Consider the following 21,341-nt stretch of genomic DNA (forward strand, 5'->3'; position numbering starts at 1 on the left):
ACCAGAGATTCTGATTCATTTGGTCTGGGATGGGACCCGTAATATGTATGTTTAAAAATGCATGTTTGAAATGGAGGGCCATGTCCTCTGGCATCACATTTTTAAGAAACGCTGACAAAGGAATGAGAGAAAGTTATTCTCCTTGAGGTGAGCCAAATGAGCTTTTGGAATAGTAGTAAGTGACCGAGATAATTTGAGACTATATGCTTTTGGCAATAACCTGGAGTTACAGATATTGTGTCTTGCCAGATAAGGGCTTAGTGTACTTAGTTATGCCCAGTAAAACTTATTTTCACAGGAGGCCAATCTATTCAACAAAGTCTTAGGAGATCAAATAGCAGCATTGTCTAGTAGCAATATAATGCAAACCACAATGTAATTAAAATTTTCCTAGTCTTCACATTGAAAAACGTAAAATATGGGTGAATTTTGTGATAGATCTCATTTAACTCAGTATATCCAAAATGTTGTCATTTTCAACATGTAATATTTAAAAATTGGTATACCATACTTTGCTTTTTTTCCCCATACTGAGTCTTAAAAAACTGATGTACATCTTGTAATTTCAGCACCTTTCAGGTAAGACTAGCCACATTTTAAGTGCTCAGTAGTTGTGTGTATAGTGGCTGTAGTATTGGCAAGTGCAGGTCTGCAGCTTGAGATGGTAGTTGCATCCAGAGGGTCTTGTGTTCCACCCCTCCCACCCATTACATACCCACAACTTTCTTTAGTTTCAGATGTTCTCCCTTAGAAAATGCACATATTTTTATAATTCTTTGAGAAATGAATACTCAGGAATGAGTTGGTCATCTCTATTTTTCTATTTTCTGAAAAAAATTACATGAAAGATTAAGTGAATATTTCTGTATTAAAGAATTAAAGGGTTGAGAGAAGTTAGAGGCTTGGCCAAGATGGCAGAGTAGGAAGACCCTGAGCTCACCTCTTTTCACGGGTACACCAAAATTAACAACTGTTTACAGAGCAATTATTGATGAGCAAGACTGGAGGCATAAAGATCTACAGCTAAAGATAGTAAGAAGGAACCACAGTGAGATGGGTAGGATGGGTGGAGTCATGGTCAAGACCCATACCCCCAGGTAGGTGACCCACAAATGGGAGGATAATTACAATTGCAGAGGTTCTTCCCAAGGAGTGAGGGGTCTGAGCCCCACATCAGGCTCCCCAGCCCAGGGGTCCTGCACCGGGAAGACGTGTCCCCAGAATGTTTGGCTTTGAAGGCCAGCAGGGCTCACTTTCTGAAGACCCAGAGGACTATGAGAAATAGACACTCCACTCTTAAAGGGTGCACATAAAATTTCACATCCTCTGGGACCCAAGGCAGAAGCAGTAATTTGAAAGGAACCTGTATCAGACCCATCATCTGATCTTGGAGAGCCTCCTAGAGAGGCAGGAGACAACTGGAGTGCACCCGAGGAACGTAGACATTGGCAGCAGACATTAGGGGAGCTCATTCTACCACATGGACACTGGTGCTGGCAAGAGTCATTGTGGAACCCTCCCTCTAGCTCATCAGCACCAGGACCCACAGGGCCCTGCAGTCAGACACCCTAGGACCTGGCTTCACCCACTTGTGAGTTGGCACTAGCCCTGGGGCCAGCTTCACACACCAGTGGGCATGCACCAGTCCCAGCACCCCCTGGGCCTCAGCCCCATTCACCAGTGGTTCCACACCAGCTCTGGGACTCCTGGGCTCTGCAGCCAGAGACCCCAGGACCTGCCTTTGCCCACCAGTTGGCCAATACTAGCCCTAGAACCTGGCTTCACTCACTGGTGGGTGGGCATCAGCCCCGGGATCCCCTGGGCCCCATCCCCACCCACCGTGTGACACCAGCCCCAGGACTCCTTGGACCCCTCAGAATGGCTATCATCAAAAAGTCTACAAATAACAAGTGTTGGTGAGGATGTGGAGAAATTTGGGAACCCTAGTACACTGGTGAGAATGTAAATTAGGGCAGGCACTATGGAAAAGAGTATGGAGGTTCCTCAAAAAACTAAAAATAGAACTGCCATATGATCAAGCAGTTCCACTTCTGGGTATATATTCGAAGAAAACAAAAACACTAATTTGTAAAGATACATGCACCCCAGTGTTCATAGCAGCATTATTTACAATAACCAAGATATGAAAGCAACCTAAGTGTTGATCAACAGATGAATGGATAAAGAAGATGTGGTAAATGTCATGAAGAACCTAGGGGTAAGGCAGGAATAAAGACGCAGACCTCCTAGAGAACGGACTTGAGGTTATGGGGAGGGGGAGGGGTGAGCTGTGACGGGGCGAGAGAGAGTCATGGACATATACACACTAACAAACGTAGTAAGGTAGATAGCTAGTGGGAAGCAGCCGCATGGCACAGGGATATTGGCTCGGTGCTTTGTGACAGCCTGGAGGGGTGGGATAGGGAGGGTGGGAGGGAGGGAGACGCAAGAGGGAAGAGATATGGGAACATATGTATATGTATAACTGATTCACTTTGTTATAAAGCAGAGACTAACACACCATTGTAAAGCAATTATACCCCAATAAAGATGTTAAAAAAAAAAAAGAAGATGTGGTACATATATATATAATGGAATATTACTCAGCCATATAGAAGAATAAAATAAGGTCATTTGCAGCAACATGGGTGGACCTAGAGGGTATTATGCTTATTAGACAGAAAAAGACAATGTATGTTATCATGGATATGCAGAATCTAAAAAAATAAACTAGTGAATATAACAAAAAAGAAACAGACTCACAGATATAGAGAACAAACTAGTAGTTACCAGTGGGGAGAGGGAAGGGGGGAGGTTCAGGATAGGGGTAGGGGGTTAAGAGATACAAACTACTATTTATAAAATAAATAAGCTACAGGGATATATTATATAGGACAGGGGAATATAACCAATATTTTATAGTAACTATAAAAGGAGTATAATGTATAAAAACTTGTATCACTATGTTGTATACCTGAAACTAATATTGTATTATAAATCAACTATACTAAACAATATGTTGTACACCTAAAACTAAAAAAAAAAAAAATCAAATGGTGAAAGTATGTTGAAAGCAAGGAATCTAGTTAAGAGATCATCTAAGGGCAAGCAGCTAAGTGTTTCAAATAGGGAGGGGATTCAATAGGAAGTAAACTTGGAACAAGGGTGCCAAGACAATGCAGTGAGGGAAAGAGTAGTCTTAACCGATGGTACTGGGACAACTGGTCAACAGCGTGGAAAGTAATGAATTTTGACTCCTACTTCACACCAAGAACAAAAATTAACCTAAGATGGATCATAGACCTAAATGTAAGTGCTAAAACTGTAAAACTTTTAGAAGAAAACACAGGAATAAATCTTTATGACCTTGGGTTGGGCAGTGGTTTCTTAGATACAATCTTGAAAATAAAAGCAACAGAAGAGAAAACAGGTAAAATTGGACCACATCAAAATTTAAAACTTTTGTGTTTCAAAGGAAACCAAGAAACTCTCAACAAGAAAGTGAAAGGATAACCCACAGAATGAGAAAGTATTTGCAAGTTACATATCTGATAAGGGACTTGTATCCAGAATATAGAAATTTAGTAGTAAAAAAGCAAATAATTCAGTTTTTTAAATGGACTGAAGATTTGAAAAACATTTCTCCAAAGATGATACAGAACTGTTTAATAAACGTATGAAAAGATGCTCAACAGTACTGACCATCAGGGAAATATATGTCAAAAACGACAGTGAGATACCCTGTCACACCCTCTAGAATGGCTGTAATCACAAAAGCAGGCAATAATAGGTGTTGATGAGGATGTGGATGTTGGCTGGTGGAGCCAACTGTGGTAAACTAAGTAAGGTATTTCTCAAAAGGTAAACATATGTAGAATTACCACATGGCCCAGCAGTTCCACTCGTAGCCATATACCCAAGAGAAGTGGAGACAAATACCGACATAATAACTTATTAAACATGGTTGTTCATAGCAGCATGACTCATGATAGCCTGAAAGTGTAAAGAACCCACATGCCCATTAACTGATGAATGATGAATAAGCAAAATGTGGTATATCCATATAATGGAATATTGTTCAACAGTGAAAAGAAATGAAGTACTGATACATGCCGTGACATGGATGAACCTTGAAAACGTTACCCTAACTCGAAGAAGGCAGTCACAAAGGACCATTATTGTATAATTCCATTTATATGAAATGGTCAGAACAGGTGAATAGACAGAAAGATTAGTGGTTTTTAGGATGCGGGAATTCAGGGATGATGGCTAAAGGGTAGGGAATTTCATTTCAGGGTGATGAAAATTTTATGCAGTTGATTGTGATGATGGTTGCACAACTCTGAACACACAAAAAACATAGAATTGTACATTTTGAAGAGTGAATTTACGATAGGTAATTTACATGTCAATAAAGCTATTGTAAGAAAAGGGGCCAGGGAAGGGGAATCCTACATATCTGTTTTGTAGCTCCAGGCAAGTGTATGGTGGGTAGAAGGTAAGCGTGTAAGCTAAGCTAGGCTTGTTTTATCTGGTTGAAGGCCATTGTGTACATTTATAGAGTGTATTATGAATGTTTCAAATCCTTTATTTTATTTAATTCTCTGTGAAATAGGGGTTAATAACCACATGGAATAAACTGAGTCTCAGAAAGGTCTAGTGAAATGTCCCAAAGAGGTACATCTTGAACGCAGGTCTCTGGACTCATCATATAATGCTCTTTTCACTTACATGTAAAATTTAATTTTAAATATTAGAAATACTTAATGGAATATAATATCTGAAATTCAGAACTCGTAATTCTACCACATAAACTACATATATATGTAATAAAATTAATAAAAAGTAGTGACCTTGTTAAGGAAGGAGCCAGAATTTTGGCTTTTTGTCTGTTTTTTTTCTGTTTGTTTTTTTTAAGTTTAGAACATTGGTGGTGAGGTCAGTTTTTTGGCGAAAATGACAGTTTGGAGAAGGGCAATTGGAGGTGTTCTTTAAGAAGCTGGGAATAGGAAAGTGGAATAAGAATTAGAAATGAAAGCTATAATTTTGGAAACAGAGCCACAAGAGCGAGTAACCAACGGGCTGATGAAGGACGCAGAGGTAAAAAAGAACCAGTCTAACAGTCGTAGACATTTAAACAACATTTTGATAACTACCAAGGTACAGTGGAAAAACTGTAGAGGTCTTGTGACTTCTGAACTAGTTTGGGCTTACCACTAACTGATTTTGAACAGGCCTTTCAGATCTCTTGGGACCTCATAGAATTAAAATGTTACCAGAGGTGATAAAATCCTAATCTCTCTGACCAAGTCCACAGAGAAGTCCTACATAAGGTCTAGTTGGCAGGTAGTGGAGTGGCACATAGGATTCCAGGCCTTCTGAGTTCATTTGTAGAAAGGAAGTTGAACAAATGATTGCCGAGGAACCATTTGAAAAAATTGGATCCATTCATTTAAAAAAATTTTGATCGCCGTGTTCACTGTGAAAACACATGACTAGAACAGTTTCCATAGAATGTTGAGGGTAGATTGGGAGAAGAAGGGGAGAGGAGTCAAACTACAAAAACTATAGGAGTAAAACTGTATAAGGTGAGAAAAGTTAGAATTAAGTTAGTTGGTTGTAGAAATTTGGCATGAGAAACAGGAGAAAAAAAGGCAGCGGGGAGAATCTTTAACTAGAGAATTGGGCATATTTGAAGGAAACAGAAAAATCTTTGGAGGAGAGGTTATTCATATTATGCAGTTATATTTCTGCAAATGAATCAACAGTCAACCTTCAGGAATTTTTTTCCCTTTGTAAAAAATCTTTTAAGGAATCAAGAAATACTATAACAGATAAGTGGGCAAACCTTTTCTGTAAAAGGTCAGATAGTAAATAGTTTCAGCTTTGTTAACCATATGTTCCCTGTTGCAAGTACTCAGTGCAAAAGCAGTTACAATGAAATGTAAAGGAATGGGCATGGCTAGTGTCCAGTGAAACTGGGCAAATAACTGAACAGATTCCAGGCCTCTTGTTTATCATAAACTCAGTTTCACTACCAGGCACAGGTAGAAATACATATTATTGTTGCTTATGGCTGCCTGTGATGTCGAAAGGACAAAATATGATGAAAGTAAAATTCTTTGATGCATTTAATTCCACCAAAAGCTATAATCGTGTGTGTGTGCACATACAGGTCAATGAGATCATATACTGCTTTAAACTACTTCTCCCATCACCATAATAAAAACCATTATCTTGGACATTTTCTCATGTAAACATATAAAAATCAACTATATTTTGACACACCTACAATTTTCTTATGGTAAAGATATATGAGAAAAATGGATTATTTTCCATTTCTTTTGAAAATCCCTCTGAAAAGCACCATGTTAGTCTTTTGTAAATCCAGTACAGAGCATATGATTGCCTCAATAATAATAATTCTACTACTGTCGATTTTGATTACTGGAAACAGTGTTAAAATTTTTTAACTATTCCTCTATTCTATCCTGTTCCTCTCCCCATTTAAAGAAATGGTTTTACTCTGTGTAGACCATATAGCTATTATATAATTTAACCTTTCTCCCTTTAATCCACATTTAATCCTGTAAGTAGGTGTATATTTAATGCTGTAAGTAGGTGTATATTTAATGCTTATCACCAGTCCTTTCCATGTGCTTCTTGTCATTTTGATTGTCAGAAAGTTATTTTCTATTAGGAAAGGATCATGAAAAACAGTGTTCCCTGTGTTTTTCTTAGATGTTTATTAGCTTTTCTGTGCCCTTTTATACTTGAAGATTAGCTTTACTGGATATAAAATCCATGGCTCATTGTTTCCCTTAAGTATCTTAACGATGTTATTTTTGGCATAATGTGTTGCTACCCAAGTGTGATGATAATCTAATTTATATTTCTTTTAAAATTATAGCTCTTTTTGCCTAGATGCCAAAGAATCTTCTGCCTTAAAATCTACTCATTTTATTTGAATATATTTTGGCATTTCCTCTGAATTGATATTCTCAGGTATCTACAGTGATTTGTGTCCTTTGAGTATACAGTTTCAATTATATATATAAATATATGGAAGGATATATAAAATACATATATCAGGAAAGTTCTTTATTTAATTTTAGTTTTACTATTTTTTTTCTCCTGCTTCAATTTAGTCTTCAGGTATTCCTACTATCCGTATGTTGTATCTCTTGCCTGTCTTCATTATTTGTAATTTTCTCTCAAATCCTTTTTTAAAAATCTCCTGAAACATTTCTTTTTTGTTTTATAAAAGATTTATCTTTTTTACTTTCTGTTTCTTTCATGGTATTATGTTTATTTGTGTTCCTGTCTAAAATGGCTTTTTAAAATTTCTAATTAACTCTTGAATTCTGTCAGCCTCATTTCTGAATTCTTAAAATTCTTTTTTTTCATTTTTTGTTTTTGAGTTTTATTTTTTATACATCAGGTTATTAGTTATCTGTTTATACATATTAGTGTATACATGTCAATCCCAATCTCCCAATTCATCCCACCACCACCACCACCACTTTCCCCCCTTGCTGTCCATATGTTTGTTCTCTACATCTGTGTCTCTATTTCTGCCCTGCAAACCAGTTTATCTGTACCATTTTATTAGATGCCACATATATGCGTTAATATACGATATTTGTTTTTCTCTTTCTGACTTACTTCACTCTGTATGACAGTCTCTAGATCCATCCACGTCTCTACAAATGACCCAATTTCATTCCTTTTTATGGCTGAGTAATATTCCATTGTCTATATGTACCACATCTTCTTTATCCATTCGTCTGTTAATGGGCATTTAGGTTGTTTCCATGACCTGGCTATTGTAAATAGTGCTGCAGTGAACATTGGGGTGCATGTGTCTTTTTGAATTTTGGTTTTCTCTGGGTATATGCCCAGTAGTGGGATGGCTGGGTCATACGGTAATTCTATTTTAGCTTTTTAAGGAATGTCCATACTGTTCTCCATAGTGGCTGTATCAATTTACATTCCCACCAACAGTGCAAGAGGGTTCCCTGTTCTCCACACCCTCTCCAGCATTTGTTGTTTGTAGATTTTCTTATGATGCCCGTTCTAACTGGTGTGAGGTGATACCTCATTGTAGTTTAGACTTGCATTTCTTAATAATTAGTGATGTTGAGCAGCTTTTCACATGCTTCTTGGCCGTCTGTATGTCTTCTTTGGAGAAATGTCTATTTAGGTCTTCTCCCCATTTCTTGATTGGGTTGTTTGTTTTTTTAATATTGAGATTCATTAGCTGTTTATATATTTTGGAGATTAATCCTTTGTCCGTTGATTCGTTTGCAAATATTTTCTCCCATTCTGAGGGTTGTCTTTTCATCTTGTTTGTAGTTTCCTTTGCTTTGCAAAAGCTTTGAAGTTTCATTAGGTCCCATTTGTTTATTTTTGTTTTTATTTCTGTTACTCTAGGAGGTGGATCAAAAAAGATCTTGCTGTGATTTATGTCAAAGAGAGTTCTTCCTATGTTTTCCTCTAAGAGTTTTATAGTGTCCAGTCTTACATTTAGGTCTCTAATCCATTTTTAGTTTATTTTTGTATATGGTGTTAGGGAGTGTCCTAATTTCATTCTTTTACATGTAGCTGTCCAGTTTTCCCAGCACCACTTATTGAAGAGGCTGTCTTTTCTCCATTGTATATCCTTGCCTCCTTTGTCATAGATTAGTTGACCATAGGTGCATGGGTTTATCTCTGGGCTTTCTATCCTGTTCCACTGATCTATATTTCTGTTTTTTTGCCAGTACCATATTGTATTTTTTTTAATTTTTAAATTTTATTTAATTTATTTATTTATGGCTGCGTTGGGTCTTCATTGCCGCGTGAGGGCTTTCTCTAGTTGTGGCGAGTGGGGGCCACTCTTCATTGCAGTGCACGGGCTTCTCGTTGCGGTGGCTTCTCTTGTTGTGGAGCATGGGCTCGAGGTGTGCGGGCTCAGTAGCTGTGGCTCGCGAGCTCTAGAGCGCAGGCTCTGTAGTTGTGGCGCGCATCGGCTTAGTTGCTCCTTAGCATGTGGGATCTTCCTGGACCAGGGCTCGAACCCGTGTCCCCTGCAATGGCAGGTGGATTCTTAACCACTGTGCCACCAGGGAAGCCCCCATATTGTCTTGATTACTGTAGCTTTGTAGTATAGTCTGAAGTCAGGGAGTCTGATTCCTCCAGCTCTGATTTTTTTCCTCAAGACTGCTTTGGCTCTTTGGGGTCTTTTGTGTCTACATACAAATTTTAAGATTTTTTGTTCTAGTTCTGTAAAAAATGCCACTGGTAATTTGATAGGGATTGCATTGAATCTGTGGATTGCTTTGAGTAGTATAGTCATTTTCACAATATTGATTTTTCCAGTCCAAGAACATGGTATATCTCTACATCTGTTTGTGTCATCTTTGATTTCTTTCATCAGTGTGTTACAGTTTTCTGAGTACAGGTATTTTACCTCCTTAGGTAGGTTTATTCCTAGGTATTTTATTCTTTTTGTTGCAGTGGTGAATGGGATTGTTTCCTTAATTTCTCTTTCTAATCTTTTGTTGTTAGTGTATAGAAATGTAAGAGATTTCTGTACATTAATTTTGTATCCTGCAACTTTACCAAATTCATTGATTAGCTCTAGTAGTTTTCTGGTGGCATCTTTAGGATTCTCTATGTATAGTATCATGTCATCTGCAAACAGTGACAGATTTACTTCTTCTTTTCCAATTTGTATTGCTTTTCTTTCTTTTTCTTCTCTGATTGCCATGGGTAAGACTTCCAAAACTGTTGAATAATAGTGGCGAGAGTGGACATCCTTGTCTTGTTCCTGATCTAGAGGAAATGATTTCAGTTTTTCACCATTGAGAATGATGTTTGCTGTGAGTTTGTCGTATATGGCCTTTATTATGTTGAGGTAAGTTCCCTCTATACCCACTTTTTGGAGTGTTTTTTATTATAAATGGGTGTTGAATTTTGTCAGAAGCTTTCTCTTCATCTATTGAGATGATCATATGGTTTTTATTCTTCAGTTTGTTCATATGGTGTATCACATTGATTGATTTGCATATATTGAAGAATCCTTGCATCCCTGGGATAAATCCACCTTGATCATGGTATATGATCCTGTTTGCTAGTATTTTGTTGAGAAGTTTTGCGTCTATATTCATCAGTGATATTTGTCTATAATTTTCTTTTTTTGTGGTATCTTTGTCTGGTTTTGGTATAAGGGTGATGGTGGCCTCATAGAATGAGTTTGGGAGTGTTCCTTCCTCTGCAATTTTTTGGAAGAGTTTGAGAAGAATGGGTGTTAGCTCTTCTCTAAATGTTTGATAGAATTCATCTGTGAAGACGTCTGGTCCTGGACTTTTGTTTGTTGGAAGATTTTTAATCACGGTTTCAATTTCATTACTTGTGATTGGTCTGTTCATATTTTCTATTTCGTCCTGGTTCAGTCTTGGAAGGTTATACCTTTCTAAGAATTTGTCTATTTCTTCCAGGTTGTCCATTTTATTGGCATAGAGTTGCTTGTAGTACTCTCTTGGGATGCTTTGTATTTCTGCAGAATCTGTTGTAACTTTTCCTTTTTCATTTCTAATTTTATTGATTTGAGTCCTCTCCCTCTTTTTCTTGATGAGTCTGGCTAAAGGTTTATCAATTTTGTTTATCTTCTCAAAGAACCAGCTTTTAGTTTTATTGATCTTTGCTCTTGTTTTCTTTGTTTCTATTTCATTTATTTCTGATCTGATCTTTATGATTTCTTTCCTTCTGGTAACTTTTGGTTTTGTTTGTTTTTCTTTCTCTAGTTCCTTGAAGTGTAGGGTTAGGTTGTTTATTTGAGATGTTTCTTGTTTCTTGAGGTAGGCTTGTAGAGCTATAAACTTCCCTCTTAGAACTGCTTTTGCTGCATCCCATAGGTTGTGGATTGTCGTGTTTTCATTGTCATTTGTCTCGAGGTATTTTTTGATTTTCTCTTTGATTTCTTCAGTGATCTCTTTGTTATTTAATAACGTATTGTTTAGCCTCCATTTGCTTGTGTTTTTTATGGTTTTTTTCCCTTGTAATTCTTTTCTAATCTCATAGTGTTGTGGTCAGAAAAGATGCTTGATATGATTTCAGTTTTCTTAAATTTACTGAGACTTGATTTTTGATCCAAGATGTGATCTATCCTGGAGAATGTTCCGTGCGCACTTGAGAAGAAAGTGTAATCTGCTGTTTTTGGATGGAATATCCTGTAAATATCAATTAAATCTATTTGGTCTACTGTGTCATTTAAAGCTTCTGTTTCCTTATTTATTTTCATTTTGGATGATCTGTCCATTGGTGTGAGGTCTTAAAGTCCCCCACTATTATTGTGTTACTGTCGATTTCCTCTTTTATAGCTGTTAGCAGTTGCCTTATGTATTGAGGTGCTCCTATGTTGGGTGCATATATATTTTTAATTGTTATATCTTCTTCTTGGATTGATCCCTTGATCATTATGTAGTGTCTCTTCTTGTTTCTTGTAACATTCTTTATTTTAAAGTCTGTTTTATCTGATATGAGTATTGCTACTCCAGCTTTCTTTTTTTTTCACTTCAGTTATTGTATTGTTCATCTCTGTTCTTTAATTCTTCCAGGTGTTTGTTCTTTAATTCTTCTAGGTCTTTGTCAGACATTTCTTGCATCTTCTCGATCTTTGCCACCAGTCTTTTTCTGAGGTTCTGGATCATCTTCACTGTCATTATTCTGAATTCTTTTTCTGGAAGGTTGCCTATCTCCACTTCATTTAGTTGTTTTTATGGTGTTTTATCTTGTTCCTTCATCTGGTACAAAGTCCTCTGCCTTTTCATTTTGTCTAGCTTTCTGTGATTGTCTAAAATTCTTATTTATATTCTTTCATGTCCTGTGTATTTTTGTAATGCCTTTTCACTTGTTTTATAATAGTAACAGTTTTGATCCTTTATTTTTCTTTTTTTGAGTACTCTTTTTGGCATGCTTTCATTTTCCGTAGGGATATTCTGCTACTCATTGTGTTCTATAGTAATTTTCTAAGGGATTTGATCATAATCCCTTTTTTGCTCAATTTTATGGGAAATTACCTTTCTTGAGCTTCTAGAAATTGGCTTAGTTTTCTTGTATGTGTGCATGCACTAAAGAAACATAACTGCTGCTTTCTGACATTTCCTAGGCTCATGCCTTTTGTACCCTTTCATCTTTTGCTGTTCTGTCCCTCTCTAGTCTGAATCCACTGGCAGGTCTGTGTTGAGAATTCCTAGGGGTTACACTGCTCTAGCCCATTCACGCCCTACTGCAGGCTCCTTGCTCTCACTGACAACTGGAGAGGCAAAATCCCTCCCAGTTTCAGCTGTTGTTCTAAAATTGCCTTGCCGTTCTTTCCAGTAAATACCTGTTAGTTATTTGGGAGGTTCTTCAGGTCTAAGGTGTGTCAGATGCCTTGTGGCTTTCTTTCCAGGTAGGTTTTGGGAACACACAAGTCTCATAGGTGTTGCTCATCCCTATCTGCTTCCTCAGGAGGGTACATTGGTTGCCTGTGGGTTTTTTTTTTTTTTTTTTGCTGTATATACGGTTTTTGGTTTGCTGTATAGTTGCCCTGATTGTTTTTATTTGGAAATTCAAGAAATTCCAAATCCACGCTACTACTCTGGCTGCTAATGAGGTTTTAGTGCTCAAATTAGTGTGAGTTTTAAAAGACAACTCTATAAAGGGAAATTGAGTTAAAATTAAATTGAATAATTAGCTAGATACTTGTTTTAGTGCCCTAACATTGATGAGCCACTTTGTGTTAGGCCCTTGCAGGGTTGTACTCAGGTGGGATATGTAGAAGAATATGTAAACCCCTCCCAAACGAACCTCTGATACCCAGGCTATTTACAGTGCTGTGTGTTAAGTAGCAGAAGTGTGTCTATGTGGCCGGAGAGCCTACAGGATGGGCCACTTGTGCCTGTGAAAAGCTAGGTTGGTTTTATGAAGGAGGTGTCGTTGAACCTGGATGTTGAAGGGTGTGATGCTAAAGGAGTCCTAGGCAGAGAAGAAATGTGAAAGCTTGGAACTTGATGATGCATGGCATGGTTAAGCAGGGGTCAGTAGTTAAGTGTGTTTAGGGTAAAGACTGGGGTGCTGGGAAGCAAGTTGGCGTTGCATTTCAGGATATTGCATGTTAAGGAACTTGGCTGGGCAATGGAATGACAGAATTGGGTTTGTTTTAGAATAATAATCCTTTGAACACGATGGAGGGTAAATTGTAGTGCAGTGGAGGTAAGAAATCTGTTGAAAAGGCCAAAAATAGGACCGTGTGGAGATCTAAGCCTAAAAAGGTTTTGGAGAGAAACCTTCCCTAAGAGGGAAGGGAAAGTGTGAGATAGTCGAACCTTTTATAGTTTTTGATGATCACCCTGGTCTTAAATTCACAAAGCTTTTAAGGCTAGGGTTCTCAGCCCTGGCTGCCCATTAGAATCACTTAGGAGATTTTTTTTTTTAAACGCCTGCCATCTGCCCTCCTCCAGTTTTATTTAATGGTTGTGGGGTGGGGGGTTTGGAAATCATCAAGCAGTTTTGAGACTGATCCCAAATGATTTTCATCTGTAGACAGGGTTGGGAATCACAGACTTCCTGGGTAGTCATTAAATGAACTGCAGCCAGTGCTGATCCAGCAGGATGACATGCCCCACAGAGTGCTGGCACTGCATGGAAGCAGTATGTTCTGCCTGGGTTTGATGCCTGGCTCATGCAGCCAAGACTGTACTTACTTGTTCACAAGCAAATCTTAGGAAGTATCTACTCACCTCCGCCTTCCTTATTGAAAGGTCCTTATGTTTTTGGCATTTCTTTAATATTTTTTTTTTTTTTTTTGCGGTACGCGGGCCTCTCACTGTTGTGGCCTCTCTCGCCGTGGAGCCCAGGCTCCGGACGCGCAGGCTCAGCGGCCATGGCTCACGGGCCCAGCCGCTATGGCTCACAGGCCCAGCCGCTCCACGGCACGTGGGATCCTCCCGGACCGGGGCACGAACCCGTGTCCCCTGCATCGGCAGGCAGACTCCCAACCACTGCGCCACCAGGGAAGCCCTCTTTAATATTTTTGTATTATGTTTTTAATTTTTAAATAAAAGAATTATCAAGCAAGATATAAATGCACAGTTTAAAAGTATACAGAATAAAAGATTAGTGCTAGCCTCCTCCAAGGATGGAAAAAGAGCCAGAGAATAACACACCCCTCCCCAAACTGCCTTGGAGGTAACCCTTGGGTGTTTTAGGTTTTTTCCAGTATTTGCAGTTACAATCTGCAGTGAATAACTATGTACATATGTATTTTCTTATTTTTGGAGCTGTATATGTAATCTTCAGTGTACATTGCTAGAAACTGGTTCACTCTGTTGAAAGATAAAGTGCTTTTGAGGACTTCCCTGGTGGCCCATTGGTTAAGTAGCCACCTTCCAACGCACGGGACATGGGTTGGGTTTCATCCCTAGTCGGGGAACTAAGATCCCACAGGCTGTGCCGCAACTGCTTGAGCCCCTGTGCCACAACTAGAGAGCCCGTGTGCCACAACAACAGAGCCCACGCTCTGGAGCCCGCGTGCCACAACTAAGACGCAGCCAAAAATACAAATAAGTAAATGCATACATACATACATACATAAATGCTTTTGTAATTTTGTTAGGATTGCCAAATTCCTCTCCTAAAGAATTGTAGCAGTTTGCATGCCCATTAGCAGTGGTGCCTATTTTTCTACAGCCGCCTCAAGAAAATGTGGTGTTGTGTGGTTTTAATTTGCGTTTCTTATGAGTTTTAACATTTTCATATCTTTTGTAAATTGCTTCGTTGGGTTTTTTGTTTGTTTTGGGGTTTTTTTTGTTCTTTTTTCAGTGGTTTTTAATATCAATGTATGGGCTGAGGACCCCAAAAGACCTCTGAAGTCTTTTTATGCTTAGGACGAACTATTTTCATAACAGCACAGAAATGTTATTTGTCTTTTTCACTGTGTTGATAGTTGTAGTGAAGGTACAAAAGCAGTGGTATGAGGTAAAACTGGCCTCATAGCCCCAAACCATCCTAATAGTTCCTGGACTTACTCAGAGTTTATAAGAACAATCCCAGTTTTGCTGCAGAATAACTCAAAGCAGTAAAAATTACTAATTTTACCTCATGTCAGCTTTTGAATAGACATTTAACAAATAATCTGTATATTGAAATGGGAAATATGCATAAGGTATTTCTGCTTTATACTGAAGTACTTGCATGATTGTTTGAATTGGAAGCTCAACCAGCTGTGTATTTGTGTGTGTAACACCACTTTCACTTGAAGGAATGGTTATCTAGACTGGAATATTTAACAAACATTTTTCTCAAGTGATGAGTACCTGTTGCTTCAAGGAAAACAACTCTGATAATAGTTGTTGCCAATGAAGAACACTGAATTTTAAAACAGAAATTAAAATTTGGAAAACATTTATCTGCCACCATGAGATGAGCTCAGTACTTTTCACTACTTAAAGACTTTGATTGCATTGGTGGTGATATTAAAGTATGATTTTTAAAAAATATTGTATAGTGAAATGTGTCATCATTTGAAAGATTTACCTAAATATTTTCCAAATGACCAAGAAATGTATTATAAAATCACATTGGATAAAATAATCCATTCAAAGTGCAAAATAGGCCAGTGGATGGGTATTCATGTAACAGAGTAAGTACAAAAAGTCCACTGATACGGTTTTAGGTTGCACATTGTAGCCACCCATTAAGAAACTATCACTTACCGATATAAAATCAAACAGGAGTATCCATAATCATCTAAAAGGTTTACTAAAATCACTCTTCTCCTTTTCAACTATGTGTGTGGGTAAGGTTCTTCATGTACTTTAACATAAAATGAAATATTAAAACAGATTGAAAGTATTTTCTTGAATTTTTCTTTCCCTTGGTCGTGAATGTTGGATTTTGTCAAAGGCCTTTCCAGGGTCTATGGATATAATCTCTGAATTTTTTTCTCTACGTTTATTAATAGGGTCTCCGATATAGTGGCTTTCCTAATACAACAGTTTTGGAAATAAATCACCTTGTCATGGAATATTTGTATGGTGTTGGCCTTTATAAATGATGTTAGGCTTTAGTATTTGGAGGGGGGCTCTGTCTTTTTAAAATTAATTAATTTGTTTTTTTAAATTTTTGGCTGTGATGGGTCTTTGTTGCTGCTTGTGGGCTTTCTCTAGTTGCAGTAAGCAGGGGCTACTCTTGTTGCGGTGCTTGGGCTTCTCATTGTGGTGGCTTCTCTTGTTGCGGAGCATGGGCTCTAGGCGTGCGGTCTTCAGTAGTTATGGTGTGTGGGCTCTAGAGCACAGGCTCAGTAGTTGTGGTGCACGGGCTTAGTTGCTCCGTGGCACGTGAGATCTTCCCAGACCAGGGCTCGAACCCGTGTCCCCTGCATTGGCAGGTGGGTTCTTAACCACTGTGCCACCAGGGAAGCCCTGTCTTTATCGTGGATAGTCATGATCAGATTTAGATATCAATATTATAATTGCTTCTTGAAAAGAGTTAGAAGCTTTCCTTCATTTTAGGATGCTCTGGAACAATTTATGGAGCATTGAGGCTATCTGGATATTGATGTTTTGGTAGAATTCCCTGTGAAATCATCTGTGCCTGGTGTTTTTTGTGGGATAATTCCCTCATAACTATCTCTGTTTCCTCTTCAGCGATGGGGTTGCTTAAGTCTTTATTTCTAATAGAGTCAATTTCAATAATCTGTATTTCCCTATAAAATTATCTGTTTTATCTAAGTTTTCAAATTTATTTGAACTTGTTCTGTAGTCTCTTAAGTTTTCTAATTGTGTGCTAATAGTTTTCTTTCTAATCATTTCTTTATTTTTGAAATTTTAGGCCTACTTCTAGCTATTTTGAGATTTGCATATTCTCTGGTTTTGAGCTATATTAAGGCTATGGTTTTGTGTAGTGATCTGTTTTGTATTATTTTGGAGACACAGATTCAGGCAGTTGCCATTATCTTCTGCCACCCAGATGTTTTCCTGTTTATTTGTTTTTTCACATTAACCTTTTCTGGGGGGTATTAGCTTTATTGCAGTATAATTCACATACCATACAATTCACCATTTAAATGTACAATTTAGTGATTTTTAGTATATTCACAGATCTGTAAGACCATCACCAGAGTCACTTTTTAAGCATTCCATCACCCTAAAAAAAATAATGTTAGTCATAAACCATCCCTCCCCAATGTCTCCATCCCTTTCCACACCCTGGCCGTCGACAATCACCAGTCTATTTTCTGTTTCATACAGATTGGTCTTTTCTGAACGTTTCATCTAAGAGGAATGGTATGATATGTATGGTCTTTTATGGTTGGCTTCTTTTAGATAGCATCATGTTTTCTGTGTTCCCCATTTTGTAGCATGTATCAGTACTTCACTCCTTTCTATTGCAGATAATTCATTTAATGGATATACCATATTTTATTTATCCATTCATCAGTGGATAGACATTTGGGTTGTTTGCAGTTTTTGGCTATTAATAAATGCTGCTGTGTGTGGGTATAAATCTCTGCACACGTTTTCATTTCTTTTTGGTATATACCTAGGCGTGGAATTGCTGGTGTTTATTCTTTTTTAATAAGAGTTTTTCTCTTTTCTTCTTCTTTGGCTATTTCAGTAGACTTTGGGGTAGAAGGAGAGGTCATGATGTATCCCCTGTCCATGGTGGGCGTGGTCTTTGTGGATGGGACAGTAGTGGAAGGAAGTTGTTACCTTTGTCCTCAGGTGGTTTGGATTGTAGAGCATAGTGTAGTACAACGTTATATGAAAACATAGCCTCTGATTTTTTGATTCTGGAGCCCTAGGAGAATATTGGCTGTTTCTTTCAGACTACTCTGAATACTTCATTTCCTTTCTAGGGAATGGTGTGGATTTCTTTGAGATTAGGTAATTTTTATTTTTATTTATTTTTATTTAATTATTTTTTTAGAGTGAAAACTTCTATATTTAGAATTAGCCAGCTGGACTCAGTTTAGGTGATCCCAATTTTGTTGGCAACATCCAAAGCATCATAGTCAGGAGCCAGTCGAACATATGCCTTCTTCTCTCCATCAGGCCTGATCAGGGTGTTGACCTTAGCCACGTCAGTGTCATAGAGCTTCTTCACGGCCTGTTTAATTTGATGCTTGTTGGCCTTGACATCCACAGTGAACACCAGTGTGGTGTTGTCTTCTATTTTCTTCATGGCTGACTCGGTGGTGAGGGGGAACTTGATGATGGCATAGTGGTCAAGCTTGTTTCTCCTAGGGGCGTTCTTCCGAGGATATGTGGGCTGCCTCCTGAGCCGCAGTGTTTTGGGCCGTCGGAAGGTGGGTGACGTCCAGATCTTCTTTTTTGTGGCTGTGTACACCTTTCAGCACTGCTTTCTTGGCCTTCAAAGCCTTTGCTTTGGCTTCGGCTTTGGGAGGGGCAGGGGCTTCCTTCTTCACCTTTGGCGCCATCTTCGTGAAAAAAGCGAGATTAGGTAATTTTTAAATAACTTGGTAGTATTTTGATTGTTTCTGTGCTGGGCTGTCCTTAGTCACCATGGTAAAGATTCTCAGCTCATTTAGAAGTATATAATTAATTACGATTTTGTTTAATTAACAATATAAGGAATTAAAAAATGCTTGATATGATTAATGTATACTTTCTATTGTATGCAGTGTGTATAAGACATTATAGTGTATTACTTCAGTAGAGATTTTTAGGGTAAGTGAAGGAAGTTGATTTTCACAGCTGTTGATATTCTATTATATAAAATGGCACCCGGTTTATATGCTCATTAAATCTGTCATTCTGCAAATCAGTTGCCAGTGTTTGTGATGATCACGGCTGGGGGGCTGGGGGGCACTGCCAATTCCCTCAGGAACCCTTCTGATAAGCAAAAATGAATTCAGGATTTCAGTGTTCAGAATTTTTAAATGTGTTTTAGTTCTTAAAGAACATTCATGTAATTGACAGTTTTCGATATTCTGTTATGCCCAGCATTAAATTTATTAAAGCCTGCATTCCCATACCAGGATAGGTCATTCTGATGTGTTTCCATACAAGTGAGTGAGCATTTTGTAATAGGATTGTAATTTTTATATTTGAACTTTTTTAGATTGTAGAGTATGACATCATAACATTTTACTATAATTGTTACTTTAGGCTCCTGGATTTGGATTTGGAATTGCAATATCTGGTGGAAGAGATAATCCTCATTTCCAGAGTGGGGAAACCTCGATTGTGATTTCAGATGTGCTTAAAGGAGGACCCGCAGAAGGGCAGCTGCAGTAAGCATGTTTCCTACCCTCAGCCATTGGCATGCCATGCTAGTGATTTTTCTAAATTAATATACGTTTATGCTTATCTCTGTCATATATGGAAAGCTAGTATCTAAACTTAAATAGAAGGTCACTGTAAAAAATAAAGATAGTGAAAAGAAAACTTGTTACTCAGTTTGGGGTAGAATCTAGCCTTCAGGAGCCTCTCACCCTGAGTCTTAGTGTTTTTGTTCAACAAGAAGATTAGCAAGATAAAAGAGAGGCAAAAGGTACACTAGCAAAAAAATGAGAGTATGAGTAGAGGACTGAAAGAAAATTGGAAGGAGAAAGACTTTATCTTTAAAGAAGGAATAACTTTTTCCAGCCTTATGACTTAGTATCATTGAATGCCTGTAACTGTACCACCAGAAGTCATTATGTGTATTGTGGTACCTGTTCAGTCCTTTTGGGAAACATTGTGTTAATAGTTAAAAAATTAATGACCTGTGGTTAGTTACAAGTGCTAAACATTTTTTGTGGGGGATTTGAAAATTAAATAGCTGGACATTATTTTATCTTTGATCTGAAGACAGGTTAATTAGCCCATAATTAGAATATCTTTTTTAAAGATCCTATCTTAAAAATATCTTTATAAACTTATTTGTATGGTTTCGTCTAACTTGTTATTATTTTGGTCACTTTTTTTCCTTAGGGAAAATGACCGAGTCGCGATGGTTAATGGCGTTTCAATGGATAATGTTGAACATGCTTTTGCTGTTCAGCAACTAAGGAAAAGTGGAAAAAATGCAAAAATTGTAAGTGTTTTTTACCTTTAATTTTATAAAGATACCAACTTTACTGTTGGTATGTTTTTGGTGTTTGAATTCATTCTTCCCATTTAAGAAAATAAAATCTGGAACAGTAGTTCTAAAGTTAGTTGTTTACAAGTAAGAATGTTTCTTTCTTCTAATACCGGTGGTATGTTTTGTCACTGGTGTGTATTTTCTCAAAGCTCAGATACCAGGATTTTTTTTCGATTGAAAAAGAAAAGAAGGAGCTCCTGGTTGAATGGTTACCTCTTTATGGCTTAATGCTTCCTCTTTAAAAAAATACTTACATTAGACTGAATCTTGGCGTATAATCAGTTTAAAGTATTTTCTGTTATAGGTTTTGTTCAGTGGACAAATTTTATGTTGTCCCTTGAACACGTATATTGTTGCTACTTTGTTACTGTGATATAGTTTGAGGAAAGAGAGAGTGGTAAGGGTTTATTTTTTTGGTTGTTCTGTGTGTTTTGTTTTTTTTCTGTTTTTTGTTTTATAGAGTTGTTCAGGGTTCATATGTTTTTTAGTGTATTGCTAGACTCTTCTGTTTCATTTAAAACTAGGCACATGTAGCAGAGAATGGATTTAACGTTAAAATCCTACGTAAAATTGTATCTACATAGGGACTTCCCTGGCGGTCCAGCGATTAGTACTCTGTGCTTCCACTGCAGGAATCACAGGTTTGATCCCTGGTTGGGGAACTAGGATCCCACATGCCATAAGGCCAAAAAAAAAATATATATATATGTATATCTATCAATGCATAGAGGAGCACGTTAACCACTTTGCTGCCCCTGTTTCTGCCTTATCTAGACTCTGAAAGGCCTAATTAAGGTACTGCTTGAGGCGTTAGCTCAGGTGTATAGAGTAGGAGGAAGAGGCTGGCGGCTACATGGTTTGTCCTGCCTTGTCCACTGAGAACCTTTCTACTTTGCAGCAGACAGTCAGAGCCACAGTGGACCCAACAGAAAAGAGAGGGCTGGAGTGAGGAGGCCTGCATGGTGTTTTGACCTCTGGGAGCTATGGTGAGAGCCAGAAGGGGTATTTCCTGAGACTGTATACCCACAGTTGGAGGCCCTCTCACCTTGTGTAGGCTGCTGTGCCGTATGGCTCATCTCCACACCAGTGTCCTTGCTGGTTAAGTGAGTTTTCTCATGTGGCAGTAGACCCAGAGTTTAGTTACTGCATTCCAGATGACAGGCATCTTCTACTGTGCATGTGTTTTCACAGCTTTTTGTTGTAACTGTATTTTTACATTTGGAACT

General features: G+C 38.0%; 1 protein-coding gene and 1 pseudogene across 6 annotated transcripts in view; one reads left to right on the top strand and one right to left on the bottom strand.

The window, feature by feature from the left end:
• The window catches only part of TJP1 (tight junction protein 1), a 119,414-nt gene that overhangs the window by 34,811 nt on the left and 63,262 nt on the right, over positions 1 to 21,341 (top strand). For all 6 annotated transcript variants that reach the window (XR_009541949.1, XM_060156818.1, XM_060156825.1 and 3 more), the window contains exons 3-4: positions 19,158 to 19,282; positions 19,965 to 20,067. Coding sequence is in view for 5 of the 6 variants with exons in the window: in XM_060156818.1 (XP_060012801.1) it covers positions 19,158 to 19,282; positions 19,965 to 20,067 (228 nt within the window). In the remaining variant the exon portion in view is untranslated. The remainder of the gene's footprint in view (positions 1 to 19,157; positions 19,283 to 19,964; positions 20,068 to 21,341) is intronic.
• Positions 17,953 to 18,466, bottom strand: LOC132532349 (large ribosomal subunit protein uL23-like; annotated as a pseudogene).

The sequence above is a fragment of the Lagenorhynchus albirostris genome, chromosome 1 (genome assembly GCF_949774975.1).
Source record: "Lagenorhynchus albirostris chromosome 1, mLagAlb1.1, whole genome shotgun sequence".
Taxonomy (NCBI): Eukaryota; Metazoa; Chordata; class Mammalia; order Artiodactyla; family Delphinidae; genus Lagenorhynchus; species Lagenorhynchus albirostris.